Raw genomic sequence first — 16889 nt, 5'->3', positions numbered from 1 at the left:
GGCACCATGCTAACTGCTTTGTAGACATTGTCTCCTTTGATCCTCACTGCAGCCCTACAGGGAAAAGATTATTACCCCCATTTTACAGATGAGAAAATCAAGGCTAGAGTCACAGAGCTAACAAGGAGATCTGAGATTTTCAAGATTCCTCTGAATGTAAAACTTGTAGTCTTTAACAGTTAGGGGAAAAATGTACAAAATAAAACTGATAATAATACATCCACATACTGAAAATTAACACAGAGAAATGCATAAATTAATTGATAATGGTACTGAAAAATGGATGCTTATATGAAACTCTTTGTTGTATAATTGGATAGATTCTAATTTCTCTGTCACACATTTTCCCTCTTTGCCTCCAAAATATCTGTCTATTCATAATCTTCTATTAGTACATAGAGCACATTTGAGATTTTTTTCATAATCTTCAAGCATTTTATTTTAATAAGAAGCAGCCCAGGAAAACTAGGAAGGCAAGAAAACAGTCATATCTTACCAGATTTTAAAAGCCTCAAAAGAAAAAGTGTATGAAAAGAACCTAAGAGCTCTTATGGTACAACTGAAATGTACATGAGATCAAACCATCCAGAGCTTTAAAATCTGCTCTACTTACAGAGGAGCAGACATCTTCCAAAGTGCTGTGAGTGACAGTTCTGAAGTGTCCAAAACTCAGATTTCTCTTTACCATCAAAGCACACATCCAGGTATTTTCTGACTTAAAGAGACTGCCTTAAAAATATGAGTGATCTTCCTCTCAAACCAGGGCTCTGTAAGAACTTAGAGGGGTGGGAAGGGGTGGGGGATGAGAGAGAGGTTTCAGGAGGGAGGGGATATATGTCTACCTATGACTGATTCATGTTGATGTACGGCAGAAACTAATGCAATACTGTAAAGCAATTATCCTTCAATTAAAAAGAAATAAATTTTTTTTAAAAATGTGTGCTGTTCCTGATGTTATCTGAAACAAATATAAAATACACAGCGAACTGTCTACCTAGAAAACTACAGAATTATAACCTAGGGACTAGCCTAGTGTAAGGCAAAACTCCAGATGAAGTCTTACTGAAGAATAATAAAACATTTCTTCAGTAAAATAGTTATCTAAAGGAATCCTGGTTCTAATGTTCATACTCACTGTCATGAGTAGATTGTGAAATATTACATAATTCACTTGGGATATATTGAAAATAAGAGAAAGTACTTCTAGCAAATCACAAGCAAAATTTAAGAGAATAAATGGGAAATGTTTTAGCAGCTTATCTTCACTGGGGACACTAATTTCCCAACTTGAAAAATTTATGAAGTCAAGAAAAATTTTAAAAATTTTAAAAAGAATCTGACTTGTAGACGAGAGTGCCCTCTATGAACTTATAAATATAGCTTAGATTTACCAAGTCAGTGATTTTAAAACATAGTATCAGTGATGTATTATATATATGTTTATCTTTTCTGGTTTTTTTTTTTTTTTTTTGATTAGGAGGTTCTTTTAGGACTTAAAAGGCAAAGGAGAACCTGGGCATGGATCATACTTTGAAGATGCTTAGCTCTGTATCCATGGACATGTCACTTAAAAGTTTCAGTTTAAAGTCTCAGCTCCTTCATCTGTGCTCTAGGGGGTAATATTATTCACTTTTTCACATTCACAGAGGCAGTGTGTAGGGTAGAGGCATGGATTTTGGAGAGGTACAACCTGGGTTTGAATCCTAGCTTTTCCTTTGCATCTCAGCCTACACATGTGGGGCCTTGAATATCTGCCTGAGCCTTAGCTTCCTCATTTACAAACTTAGAATATCATGTCCAGTGAGATATCAATAGGATAAGGGAAAGCATGTAGCACATACTAAGTTTTCAATAAATTGTAGCTATTGATGTTCCTGGATAAGTTTTGTAAATTGCATTGTATATGTCATGTTATTATACAATTAGACTGTTTTTTTCAGATGTTAGGTAGATTCTTACTGACAGACTAAATCATAACATTTCTCCATTAATCTGTATATATGAATATATTTTCTTTTACGAATTGGAGCTTTGTTGTGACACTTTTCTCGAGAAATTCATTATGAGACTATGATATTAACAAACTTCCTAATAATGAAATTGCTGCTTCTTCCTCCATTGCTGCATTCCAGTCTACAGTCAGCAATGAGTTTTAATTCACTCATTCAACAAACACCTACTGAAGGCTTACTATGTGACAAGATCTATGCTAGGAATTATATTGCCAAAGGAATTAGCCTATTTATTTTATCACAGATGGTTTCATTCAATATTGTTTAAGTTATTATGATAAAATATTGCAGTAATATAGAAAACAGAAATATTATAATGTCTACAATGGGAATTAAAAATAAGTTTTGACAATATGTTACATGTTCTCTAGAAAATAATCACATGCAAACTCTTTTCACAAGAGTTACCATAGAAATAAATAATTTCAAAGTGTCTATGAGGCCAAACCAAGGAAAGGAATTTTAAAATGGAAACACTTTTACAATTACCATTATTTATGACTTAGTATGGAGTTATCTTTCAGAGCAGATTCTTAAGGGCTTTATATCTAGAATGATTTTCAAATGAGCCACAATTGGAAACAATGAAGGAATTGTTCTGCTTTTACTGTCTTTTTCTTAACTGTCATAGGCCATAGGCTATTTCTACCAATGGAGAACAACCAAATTTCACAACACCTACGTGTATATATTTCTATGGTGTTCTAAAACATTTCCTTGCATCATTATAAACATAATCCACTGTAACAGTAATGGAGTGCCTCCAAAGTGTAGCAAATTACAACCTGAATAATCAATGTATTAATACAAAATGAGTATAGTACTAGCAATCAACTATGGCTTGTGGACCAAATGTGGCCTACCACCTGGTTTTATAAATAAAGTTTTATTGGAACAAAGCCTGATCCATTTGTTTACATAACACTATTTGGCTGCTTTTGTGATCTACTGGTTGCAGATAGAGACAACTGTAGTTGTGATAGAGACAATATAGCCTGCAAAACCGAAAATACTTTCTATATTTTTACTGAAAAGGTTTGCCAACCCTCGCTTTATAATAAAAGTATGAAAGAATTTCTACACCAACTGGAGTATTAATGTAAAAATTTTAAAGGAATTAAAAGAGAGAGTTTGCTGTATACTCAGCTCTTATTAGGCTTGTGCTCAATGCCAAAAGACACATCAAAGGTAGGATGAGTGAGTAGATGAATTCTCTACAAGCAGTCCTTGCTGAAAGGGCTGTCAAACCACTGGCCCAAGATAATAAAAATTCCAAGAATGGTCCCAAGGGACAGAAATGTATAACCATGCTTTCTTTGGGGAGCTGGAGGTTTTGTGTTGCTGGAAATCTTGTGACTTTGTATATATTTATAAATACCACAACTTATTTATCTGAAAATGACCATTATAATTAAAAATAGGGGAAAAAAGTTACCTGGGTGTTGTTCTTCAATGCAGACTTGCAAGTACATGAAGAGGAGTAGCCCTGCTACGCCAAACAGCAGCACTGACAGGAAGACTTGTTTGGGGTTCATGACCAATTCAGAGGGTTGCATCTCTCCTTACTTCTGAAGAGCACATGGTTTGGTTTCCCCCAGAGCTTCAATCCTTCCTTTTTCTCTTAAGCACTCATTCCACAAAGTAACCTAGAATTTTAAAAAATCCACACTGTAGCTTGCTGATGACATTTCTTCCCAAATATGGTGTAAATATGCAGTATATAATAATTTCCCAGGTGGCTCAGTAGGAAAGAATCTGTCTGCAATGCAGGAGACCCAGGTTTAATTCCTGGGTTGGGAAGATCCCCTGGAGAAGGAAATGGCAACCCACTCCAGTATTCTTGCCTGGGAAATCGCATGAACAGAGGAGCCTGGTACAGTCCATGGGGTTGCAAAGAATCAGACATGACTGAGCGACAAAAACCTTCACTTTCATGCAGTATATAACTGAGAATTTCCATGAACTTTAATAACACTCAGAAGACAGGAAAGACTATAGTTGATGTCCCTGGAATGGCAATTTTCTATTTTGACCCTTATCTTATCTAAGTAACATGCTGTGCTGTGCTTAGTCACTCAGTCGTGTCCGACTCTTTGTGACCCCATGATTGTAGCCCACCAGGCTCCTCTGTCCATGGGGATTCCCCAGGCAAGAATAATGGAGGGAGTTGTCATTTCCTCCTCCAGGGGATCTTCCCAACTCAGGAATCGGACCAGGGTCTCTTGGATTGCAGGTGGATTCTTTACCAGCTGAGCTACCAGGGAAGTCGCAAGTAACGTGCTATTTTAGTTAATAAGTAACAGTCTAACATTTAATTAGGGGAAGCATACCAGACTTCAGGTTATCTTAAAATGTTTGTGAGTGGAAAGAAGACTCTCAGAATAGATTTTTGAAAAAGGGATTTTGAAAAACACGTTCCTAGAATGAAGGGGGAAAGCACCACTTCATGTCTTAAAAATATATAGAATTCAAAAATGAAGGGTTCAATCATCATTTCTCTCTATTTTAAAAGTTAAGAGTCTCTGGACGTCCCTGGTGGCTCAGTGGCTAAGAATCCGCTTGTCAATTCTGGAGACCCGGGTTTGATCCCTGGTCTGGGAAGATTCCACATGACTCGGAGCAACGCAGCCTATGAGCCGCAGCTCCTGCAGCCCACCCACCCTAGAGTCCGTGCTTGGAGACATGAGAAGCCACCACAATAAGAAGCCAGTGCGCTGCAGAGAAGAGTCGCCTCCACTTGCTGCAACTAGAGAAAGCCAGCGCAAAGCAACAAAGACCTAGCTCAGCCACAACTAAACAAATAATGAAAGAAATGGCATTTCTTCCAATCCTTCTTTTAAAAACAAAAAAGTCAGAGTCTCTTATTTAAAGAGTACACTTAAAATCCCTCAAAAGGCATAAAAGGATAAATATGAAAAGTTCAGAGTTCCATGGCCTCTCCCTCAATTACACGGGAATAGAGAAGTTTACCTCAGATTACAGAAATCTACCTCAGTGATAAAAGGTTACTAAGGAAATATTGCAATGACATTATTTTAAGAACTATCACATTTAGTGGAACCCTAACTTTTTAGTTTTTCTTTTTTAAACTCCATCCACTTTTGAGAATGTGATGAAAATATAAATCCCCTCCTTGGAAAAATAAAGACATAAAGTCTTGCGTCAAATGTCAGTATGTTTACGGACCCTTACTGGAACTCAAGTTAAGAAGCCCTCAGTTCAGTTCAGTTCAGTCGCTCAGTCGTGTCCGACTCTTTGCGAGCCCATGAATCGCAGCACGCCAGGCCTCCGAGGCCTGTCCATCACCATCTCCCGGAGTTCATAAGAAGCCCTACTCCCTATGAACAGCCATCATACAAATATGCAGTAGCTTGTATGGTGAGCTCAGGTAATTAGCACCCCATCTAATGAGGCCAAGGTCATGGCACTGTGTCTAAGGCTGGTCAAAGACCTTGGCTCCGTTCCTTGGCCACGTACCACATCTCGTCTTTGGATGAGCTGAATTAATGGTTTCTTAGCATGAGGACATCACACACACTGCTGTGTCTAAAAATTCTCTCTCCTTTCTCTCCAAAGATGTCTCAAAAACTTCTGAAAGAATATTGATTTAGCCTTTTTAAGAGGCGTTTGGTGAGGTGCCAGGTAAAAGTTAAAATGTGCTGTGGCAGATTGCTAGCCTGCTGAAAGGATAATATTTAGCTATTCTTGGCAAAATCAATTTTCACCCAGATGTTGGGCTTCAAAGGTAACCTTTGAGGTCAGAATTAGACATGGATATGGCAGTAAGATCTCTTGATTAAAAAAAAGAAACAAAAGAAATCCACCAAATAGGTAAAAGTGTTTATGTAATACAACAAAAAGTCATATTATAAATACATTTCTTCCTTCATATTTTAATGATATGCAGACGGGGCCAGAGTAAGAGCAGTGATTGTCAGAGGAGCTTTCTCGAATCCACTTCTCTAGTCCCTTGAGGAAGGGGCAATGGTTAACGTTTTCACATGTACTTTTGAGGATTTCAAGCACTTTCTGGATTTTGGTCCTGGGGGAAGTTTTTAAATAAGTAGAATAACTCAGAGCATGATCATACTGCATATTTGGTGGGTGATATTCTGCTCTTATTGGCTTCCCAGGTGGCACTAGTGGTAAAGAATCCACCTGCCACAGCAGAAGACCTAAGAGACGCGGGTTCCATCCCTGGGTCAAGAAGATCCCCTGGAGGAAGGCATGGCAACCCACTCCAGTATTCTTGCCTGGAGAATCCCAAGGACAGAGGAGTCCGGTCGGCTACAGTCCATAGGTTCATAAAGACTCAGACAAAATTGAAGTGCCTGAACACTGGCATTTACTCTGCTCTTATATTGATTCAAAACTGAAATATTACGGACTTTCCAAACATATGCAACAAATAGCAATTCTGGAGAGAGATCTGCAATTTGAGGTGCTCTAAGATCGAATCCCTCAAGGAAAACTCCAGGCCACATTATGCACTTGTCCAAATTTCAGCCTGGAAACCTGGAACATAGAGCTTGCAGTCTGTAATATGCACTTGTCCATATGTTGGCCCGGAAACTTGGGGCACAGGGCCAGTGTTCTCTTTTCTCGATGCTGCAGCTAAACAATGAACAGACATCATTCCCGAGTCCACAAGAAGATTCGGATAGGAGGAAACCAGTTAGACCAAATCTACTACTAGCAAAGAAATAGTTGTTTACGAGGAAAAGAAGAGACTTTTACAATCTGTCTACATAATTAAAACTTATCTCGGAAGAAAGAGGATAGAAGAGAACTCATAAATCAGAACAGAGCCAAAGACCTGTGGGAAATGGTGGGTGTGAAAACCAAAAGAAGTATTCCTTGGGGGTTCACAGAGGAAAATTATTACCTACGATGCTGGAAAAAAAGATTAAGGATCTGCCCTTCCTTTCTTCAGGAAATGTTGCTATATTCTGACATACCCTCCTGGGTAAGAAGTCGGGAGAAAACCCATAATTGTTATGATGGCAGATGTGAGAGGAACTGAGTGATTAAAGCCACAAGGCAGAAAAGCAATCTGGTGGAAAACGGAGAGATACGTTTGATTTTCTCCCATCTCAGTCCATTAACCCAACACTGGCGTTAGGAAATGGCTCTCATTAAACAAAGGTGAGGCACGAGGAACAGCATATTGCTTTAAGCAAACCTGAAGGTCAGTTGTGATGGGAAAACACACACCTATTTGGACACCATGTATCTACCTCCATGCCTGTGGAAAAAGTGCAGACTACTGGAGATTGAAATTACTTAGAATAATTCTATTTTATGTACCAGCATTATTCAGCATTTCCACGGTCAAAGGCTCCCTGTATTTTGTTCAATCCTTCCTTTCCTCGCTTATAAGCATAGTACCTTGAGACTAACAGGTACCCAACAATGGGCTGCACTGAGTTGAATTTGGAGCTCCAATAACAAGACACAGATAGCTTTCTAGTTGTACTTGTAAATCCTTAGTTCTAAACTTCAAATGGAGAAACAGACTATTAAAATACTGAAAGGGTCTCTGTGACTTGGTTAAAAAAAGTGCATATTTATTTTTATTTGCATATCCTGTGGATTTATCCCTAGTAATTAGTAGTGTTAGCCACTCAGTCGTGTCCAACTCTTGGCAACCCCTCGCACTATAGCCTGCCAGGCTCCTCTGTCCATGAAATTCTCCAGGCAAGAATACTGGAGTGGGATGCCATTTCCTACTCCAAGGGATCTTCCCAACCCAGGGATCAAACTCGGGTCTCCCGCATTGTAGGCAGATTCTTTACTATCTGAGCTACCAGGGAATCCTTAATAATTGCAAAGATTTAAACATAATTATTTCACTCCAGTATTTCTTTTCCAGCACTTTAGAAATTATTCTTTCCAATAACCAGGACTATCAACAGATGCATTTTGGGATTACAGTGTAGCAATTACTAGATGGAGGCAATTAATTTAAAAGGAAAATTGAGTTATTCAGTTTGGCAGTAGCCTATAGTATTAAGGAAGGAAGTTTGTAAGGTCAATTTAGACCTCGTTAGAAGAATCCAGAGTCAGGGGACCACCTGTCTCTACTCTCAGCCTCCACAGGACCTCATAGCATTGCTTCTTCCTCTCTCATAGCAGATTCCCTGTTCTCCATCTCTTTTCCACCCTGTAAGAAAACACAGACCATCTGGGACAAACTCCCGTAATTTACTACCCCACCAGCACAAAGTTCCACTATTTGTTTGCCTCTATCTCTGATGAACAAGTCCTCACTCCCGCCTCCATCTCTTCTGGGCTGCTGTGAAGTGCAGCTCCATTACTTAGAAGCCTAGGTCTCAGTTCGAACTTCCTTATCCAATGACTTCCCCCTCTGTAACCCCTCCAGCCATCGCTCCATTGCTGTCACTCCCAGCAAGCTTGAAGACAGAAAACTCTGTCCTGACTGCCTCAGGTGCCTGCTTTACAGGCTTCCTCCACCCACAACTACCCAGGAGGCTGGAGAAGGTGCCATGTAGCTCAGAAGTTGTGGAGGGATAGAAAAGTTCTAATACCAGGGGTGTCAGTTTTGCTTTGTCTTTTTGCTATTCCAGTTTCCTCTTCTATGTATTTCCTGTTTATATTTCCTTCCCATTGTTCTTTTTTTTTTTCTTATTGGATGGGAATTCTTCATCAGCTATGAGTATTACAAAAATCTTCCTGTCTGCAACTTCTTCTTTCCTTCCTCCCTTCTGTTGCTGGTGGTGTGATTGTTTTATCATGCAGAAGTGTAAAATCAATTTTTTTTTCATTTTCCTTGCTGATTTATCAGCTAGGGTCTTGAAAGAACACACGTGATGTACTCGAAATCAAGACACTGGGGAACAGCTTACAAGGATGTGTTCAGGGTTTTAGGGAAACCAACAAGAGGAAGAGCAGTCTTCAAGGTCAAGGAGCAGCAACCACTCCAGGAAGTGAAAACAGGAAGTAAAGCCATTATTCCTGGAGCCTGGAGAGGGGCCGGGAGGGGAGCTGATGGGAGCTGTAGCCTGTTGGACAAGGACACGGACAACACGATGTTGCCAAGTGTTAAGGGAACCAGAAGAAAAACTACCCCATCTGCAATTTCCTCCTGTCCTGAGACTTCATGTCAGTGACTCATCTGGCAAACCTGACTGATGGCCTGAGGACCAGACAGCCTTTTCTGGAGTACAGTACCCTGAACTTCCTAAACCTCAGCACAGGGAGGGGGATGGCAGAAATGGACAGCATCCAGCTCAGTTTGTGATTTTTACAAATTTTCTAAGATAATATTCCTTCCCTTCAAATAACATGATTATTCTTTCATATATCCTTTCAGGGATTTTAAAGGTTTTACTCTTCGTAATTGGAACCTTAATCCAATTGGAATGTACTTTTGTGTGTGCTATAAGCTATTCATTTTACATGGACAACTGTCCAACTCTACTTCGAACCCGCATCTCTTGCATCTCCTGCACTGGCAGGCAGATTCTTACCACTAGAGCCATGTGGGAAGCCCTATTTACTGAGTAGTTTATTATTATTTTAAAACTTATTTATCTATTTTGGCTGTGCAGCACAGGATCTTAGTTCTCTGACCAGGGTTTGAATCTGGACCCTTAGAGTGAAAGCACAGGATCTTAATCACTAGACCACCAGGAAATTTCCAGTAGTTTGTTATTTTACTATTGATTTTTAATGCTGATTTTGTATATTTCAAGTTCCTATCCAGTAGTCATGTACTGATGTGATAGCTGGACCATAAAGAAAGCTGAGCACTGAAGAATTGATGCTTTTGAACTGTGGTGTTGGAGAAGACTTTTAAGAGTCCCTTGGACAGAAAAGAGATCAAACCAGTCAAACCTAAAGGAAATCAACTCTGAATATTTATTGGAAGGACTGATGCTGAAGCTGAAACTCTAATACTTTGGCTACCTGAATGGGCAGAACTGACTCATTGGAAAAGACCCTGATGCTGGGAAAGATTGAAGGCAAAAGAACAAGGGGACAGCAGAGGATAAGATGATTAGATTCATATCCACCAATTCAATGCACATGCATCTGAGGAAATTCCAGGAGAAGTGGAAGACAGAAAAGCCTGGTATGCTAGAGTCCATGGGGTCGCAAGGAGTCATACACGACTTAGTGACTGAACAACAAAGTATGTTTGGGCAAACATATGGGCCTATATTTGAGGAATGGAAAATCAATCTGATTACTGATTTGATTTTGTCAATGGTTATTTATTTATTCATTTCACTTTTCTTTAGTTACCTTTAGAAAAGTACATTGCCTAGACAACTATCATTTCCTTTTAATGTCCAAATGTATAAGCACAGAGTTGTTCATACTATTTTCTTATGACTTTAAAGGTGTCTTTCATAGCTGTAAATATAACCCCTTTTTCATTCTCAGTACAGGATTTGTGCTTTCTTTTACTTTCTTTGGACATTCTCGTTAGAGAATTGTCTGTTTTATTTAAGAGTATATTGCAATGCCTCTCTGTTGTTTTTTGTCTTCTAGTTATTGATTTCTTCTCTTATCTTCATTTCTTTCTTCATTCTGCTTTTTTTCTTTAGGGATATCTGGTTTATTTTTCCCCCCAAAGTTTTTGAATTGAAAACTAATTTATGTATGTCAGATCTTTTTCATAAAACACTTTATATAAGCTTACTAATTTCCTCCAAAACAACTTCTGTTGCATATCACATGTTTTCACATGTAGTATTTTTAGTCATCCACTTTTAAATATATTGTAATTTATCATAAACTGTTGTCTTTTGTTTATTTTTATTTTTTTGATAGGCAAGAAGTAGATTTATTAATATAGGATGCTTATAAGAAATGCAAGCGGGCAGGCAAAGAAGCTCTGCCCCGAGGACTGAGTGAGCTACAATTTTATAATGAAAAAAGGGGGGGGAGGGGAAAAGACCATCTTCTTCAAGTAGACATAGATGCAGATGTAAGGCATACATTGTGAGCTCCTCCTTCATTAGCTCCTCCTTCTTAATAGGTAGAGAAGTGTCTGATCCTATGAGGTCAAACTAGGATTATCAAATTACTAGAAGGGTGGTGACATTTTTCTTCCATCTAATGGCCTGGGGCATATCTCGTGGTTTTGTTTATGGTTTTATAGTTCAGTTCAGTTGCTCAATCATGCTGACTCTTTACAACCCCATGGACTGCAGCACGCCAGGCCTCCCTGTCCATCACTAACTCCCAGAGTTCACTCAAACTCATGTCCAGTGAGTTGGTGATGCCATCCAACCATCTCATCCTCCATCGTCCCCGTCTCCTCCTGCCTTGGATCTTTCCTAGCCTCAGGGTCTTTTCACATGAGTCACTTCTTCACATCAGGTGGCCAAAGTTTTGGAGTTTCAGCTTCAGCATCAGTCCTTCCAATGAATATTCAGGACTGATTTCCTTTAGGATGAACTGGTTGGATCTCCTTGCTGTCCAAGGGACTCTCAGGAGTCTTCTCCAACACCACAGTTCAAAAGCATCAATTCTTCAGTACTCAGCTTTCTTTATAGTTAAACTCTCACATCCATACATGACTACTGGAAAAACCATACCTTTGACTAGCTGGACCTTTGTCCTCAAAGTAATGTCTCTGGTCTTTAATATGCTGTCTAGGTTGGTCATAACTTTTCTTCCAAGGAGCAAGCCTCTTTTAATTTCATGGCTGCAGTCACCATCTGCACTGATTTTGGAGCCCCCCAAAATAAAGTCTGTCACTGTTTTCACTGTTTGTTTATTTTTAAATGGATTTTCTCCTTCTTCTTTAGTTTCCTAAGGTTATTAAGTCCTCTCTATTCTGCTTTCTTTGAATCTAAAGATTTCCCTTTCTGTAAGTAGTAATTTAAATTTTTTCACAAAAATACCTTCCTAACAATAAATTCTTCTAATAAAGTTTACAGTGCTCACAGAACTTTAGCATGTTTTAAATATGTGTTGAACAATGTCTCCTCACCTTGGTCATACTTGAGCTTTTCTATTTAATTTCAATCATTTAAAATATATTTATTATTAATTATTAAATAATTAATTAAATTTACTGGTATGTTATAAATTTCTGTGTTCAGTTGTTAGTCAGCTGAGATCAGACTGCCCACCCACCAACTGTAAAGATAATACATTTGTACTATTTAAGCCACTAAATTTGCTATGATTTTTTATAGCAGCAAAGAAAACTAATATAGTACATTACCATTACAAAGTAATTTTAAAGGAAAACAGTTTGTGAAATTGCTATGAATGGGTAGCACAATACTGATTTTTTCAAATAGGTTTCACATGGTTTCTCAGACCTGTGTTTCATGGTCTATTTCTGTAATAGCTCCATTGTTCAATGTGTTTTGTCATAAGGAACACAGAAGCATATTCCTTCACTAGACACTAATTTGTAGGTGCTTCCTTATGCATTTTGTTGCTTTGATTTCCTGTGTAATTTATTTAACAGGTACCTTCTACTTTTAGCTATTGCAATTAAATTTTAATTACAATTAAGGTCTATAACAAGACAAGCTTTTGCACTTCTATTCTTTGTTTTAGAAGAAAAAGTTTTAAACTCATATTTTACATTCTCGTGTTCAGTGTAAGGTTCTTAGCTTTATTTTGGTTTTTGGTTTTGCAACAATAGTCTATTTCTAAAGACTGCATAAGACTAAAACCAAAGGCCCTTGTTTGTATTAAACAGGGGAAAAATAAAAATACCCATACAGATTATTGTTGAATGGACTGTATCTCAGTTCTCATTTTTACTTGTTCCCCCACTCCAAAGAGGTCCAAGCATTAAATATGAAAAATACAAAAATAGAGTTATATTAGTTATATTTTACATTTGTTTAAGTACAGTCGCAAGAACTTATAGCATGTATTTATATGTCAGTCAGGAATCACCAGAATCACATTCTGGAAACCAAAGGTAAACACAGCAGGAAATTCTGTTTCCTTAAAGGGTCCCATAAAGATGGAGGGAGTCCTTGAAAAGTTTTTGAGTCCTGGGAGAACAGAATGGCAATTTGAGTGGTCATTTCTAAGATGACTTGAAGGAGTTATTAGAGAGGGATTATGTCAGATGAGATAAGTGATAACTACAGATTGAATAAGGGAGTGGTCAGCAAGTCCAGTGAAATGATTAAATTTTAGTTACCATAGTAGTTAACAAGGTAAGCTAACAAGTGTTAAATAAAAGATGGCTTCCACAACCTCAGAATCTGTCAAGAGATAAATGGATAAAGAAGATGTGATGTGTGTGTGGATATATATACAAACATACAATGGGATAAGGGGGCTTCCCTTGATAGCTCAGATAGTAAAGAATCTGCCTGCAATGCAGGAGACCCCGGTTCCTGGGTCGGGAAGATCCTCTGGGGAAGGGTTAGTCTACTCACTCCAGTGTTCTTGGGCTTCCCTTGTGGCTCAGCTGGTAAAGAATCTGCCTGCAATGCGGGAGACCTGGGTTCGATCCCTGGGTTGGGAAGATCCCCTGGAGAAGCAAAAGGCTACTCACTCCAGTATTCTGGCCTGGAGAATTCCATGGATCATATAGTCCATGGGGTCGCAAAGAGTGGAACACAACTGAGCAATTTTCACTTAATGGGATAGGAAATATAAAAAAGAATTGAATATTTTTGCAGCAACATGGATGAATTTGGAGTGTATTATGTGAAGTGATACATGGAAAAAAAGACAAATACTGTATATTATTTATATGTGAAATCTAAAAAATATAGCACACTAGTAAATGTAACAAGAAGCTGACCCACAGATAGAGAGAGCAAACTAGTGGTTATGGTGGCAAAGGAGGAGAGGCAGTACAGGAGTGGGGAGTGAGAGGCACAAAATATTGGGTGTATGATATTGTACAACATGGGGAATGTAGCCAATATTTTGCAATTAGCTTTAAAATTGTATAAAAAAATAAAACAAATTTAAAAAAAAGATGGCAGGCCCTCCACAATTGGAATCAACTGTGGTGTAACCAATAGAAATGGATCACAGAACCCTTGGAGGCACTAGGGGAGAACCCTTCATTGCTTCTTCTGACTTCCAGTGGCTCCAATCTCTGCTTCCAACCTCACATAGCTCTCTCCTTTGTTTTATAAGGCTATTTGTCATTGGGTGTGTTGCCAACCCCAAGATAATTCAGGATGAGCTTAACTTGAGATCCTTAACTTAATTATATCAGCAACCCCCCCTTTTCCAGATATGGTTACAGGTTCTGGGAGTTAGAATGTGTCTATATCTTTTTTAGGGTCACCATCCAACTCACCAAGCCAGGCTTTGCCAGGCCACAGTGACTGTTTTGGAGGCAATTTAATCAGAACCAAACTCAGTGCTTTGGATGGATGGTCATGAGATGCAATGTTTTCTTTTGCAGTGAATGCGAATGAGAAAGCAGATAGTTCCTGCTGTTGTTGGAAGCCTTCTGGCAGCCCTGATGGAAGCCAGCCTATAAGACAAGGCAGCAGAGAGGAAGGCAAAGCTGAGAAACCTGCAGAGAAACAGAGGAACAGCTCCGACTGGACCCTGGAGGGACACACTCTGCCTCCGAATTTATAAATTAGAAGAGCCAATAAAGTTCCTTTATTTTACAGTGTATTACAAAGCAATTCTAAGACCAGTGAGAGAACTGAGGAATAAGCTATATGTTGGGTGTAGCAATTTCAGCAAGATAATAGGAAATAAATGAAAATAATAGTGCTAGCATTTATTGAACAGTTAGACATTCCAGGCTCTATTCTGAGCATTTTATATTGATTATTTAATTTAATTCTCACAATAACTCTATTATCTCCCCAGTCAGGAAATGTGCAGGACTGGCTCATGTAACCACACGGCGTGCTGCAGAGTTCAGTGGGAGGTGAGGCGAGAGGCAGAAGTGGAGACAGACCACAGAGGCTCTCGGCGTCAGCCTAGGGGGACGACATTTGCTCTGTGGACATCAGGGGACAGAGGGCAGGTGTGAAGAAAGTGGAAGGATCAGGTTTGCATTGTGGGAGGATCACTGGGAAGCAGGCAGTGAGGAGACAGGATGGAAGGTTAGGAAGACCATGACTTTCAGGTGGAGGACAGTTGCTGATCGGGAATCCCCAGGGCAGGGATTGGACTAGATTTTATTCCAATCCTGAAATCTTTCTGTCCTCCAATTCATACACGTCCTCTAGTCTTTCAATACTGGAGGCAGTTTATCACAGTAGCTAAGTAAGAAGATTCTGAAGCCTGATTGCCGGGTTCAAATCTCAGCTTGATGACTTACTGGTTCAGTCCCTCAGCTTATTATGTAAGTGATAAGCCGAAATGCCTATATGCCTCAGTTTCCTCACTCCTAAACTGGGAGAATAAAAGTATTTATCATGTGAGGTTAATGATCTGAAATGCTGATACATAAGAGATATTTAGCTGGAGAAGGAAATGGTAACCCACTCCAGTCTTCTTGCCTGGAAAATTCCACAGACAGAAGAGCCTGGCGGACTACAATCCATTGGGTCGCAAGGAGCCAGATATGACTGAGTACAGAGGCATGCAAGAGATATTTAGAAGAATACCTGCCCCACAGAGGTTGTCTACAATATTAAAATGTTAATATCTTTATATTCCAGATATCTGGCACAGGGGCAGCTACACTGTAGTTTATCAATAAATATTTTTTTAAAAGATAGGGTATTTTTACTTCAAAGGCAGTCTGTTTTTCCTGTTAGAAAGGTTTATTCTTGCAATTCAGGAAAATTCAAACCAATCAATAAACATCCATTAGGCTAGGATGGACTCAGGCTGGATGTCAGACACTGTAAGCAAGGCCAAACAGAGTGAGATTTAACCTCTGCTCCTCATCATGGAACATTTGAACCTAAGCTCTTCACAACTGGTACAAGTTGGTTTTAGTAGACCCTTCTAGAACAACTCATAACAAATCTGTTCTCTCTTTTATGTGACAGACTTTCCAATTATTGAAAACAATTATCCTGTCTAAGCTTAATCGTTTTTACTCTAAGATAAACAATAAATATGCACAATTCCTTCAGCCATTCCTTATGGGACATGGTTTAGGAGTAGTCAATCAATTTAATCATCCTCCTCCAGACACATTCGTGTTTGTTAATGCTTTTCTTTAAATGCAGGGCTCAAAAGTATATATAATAATCTGAGCGTGATTGAATGGATGGGTGATGTTACGAGAATCAGCACCATAAAAATAATGGCTACATTTGAGAACATTCACAGATACAATGGGAGAATAAAACAGGTTACAGGTTAGAGTCTTAGAGATTCCCTTCAGTTCAAACAGCAGGATAATGGAAAGACCTTCTTTAAAAAAATTTGAAGGAAAGAATTATGAAGTAGGAAACATGTCATAAAGAACATGCAGTTAAGAAACTAAGACAGGACATTATTACATGGCAGACTGTAAACAAAACATTTGTTTAATAAATAAATGGAGAGCAAGGATTTAAGAAATGTAGGCAAGAAAATTATCTATGAAACATGTCGCCACCCCCCCCCCCCCAAAGTGGAAACAGCAATCAGAAAAGATGACTACACCAATGTGAAATTATTGAGAGAAGATAAATAGGATTTGGGGGAGAGGAACTGGAAGAGGAAAAACTTTTTTTATTCCAACCATGAGTTTGAAGTGCTGGAAGAGAAAAAGGATATGTGCTTTATTGCAGTGCACAGTAGAAAGAAATAGTTCTTACATATACAAATGTTATTCATATACCCATGAATCTTAAATAATAATGAGGTACTTTGGGTGTTACGCATTTGTTTTCTGTTTCAACAATAGCAGGACCTGAGTTTTCACAAAAGTCATGTCTGATTCTTTGCTACCCTGTGAACTGTAGCCTGCCAGGCTCCTCTATCCATGGGACTGTCCAG

General features: G+C 38.8%; 1 protein-coding gene across 1 annotated transcript in view; it reads right to left on the bottom strand.

The window, feature by feature from the left end:
- Positions 1-3568, bottom strand: part of CHST9 (carbohydrate sulfotransferase 9) — a 247855-nt gene extending 244287 nt beyond the window's left edge. The window contains exon 1 of the mRNA XM_055559152.1: positions 3448-3568. Within this exon, the coding sequence (XP_055415127.1) occupies positions 3448-3568 (121 nt within the window). The remainder of the gene's footprint in view (positions 1-3447) is intronic.
- Between the last annotated feature and the right edge of the window lie 13321 nt (positions 3569-16889).

Source organism: Bubalus kerabau, chromosome 21 (genome assembly GCF_029407905.1).
Source record: "Bubalus kerabau isolate K-KA32 ecotype Philippines breed swamp buffalo chromosome 21, PCC_UOA_SB_1v2, whole genome shotgun sequence".
Lineage (NCBI taxonomy): Eukaryota > Metazoa > Chordata > Mammalia > Artiodactyla > Bovidae > Bubalus > Bubalus kerabau.
Note: the sequence above shows the minus strand (reverse complement) of the source record. Positions and strands in the feature narration are given on the sequence as shown.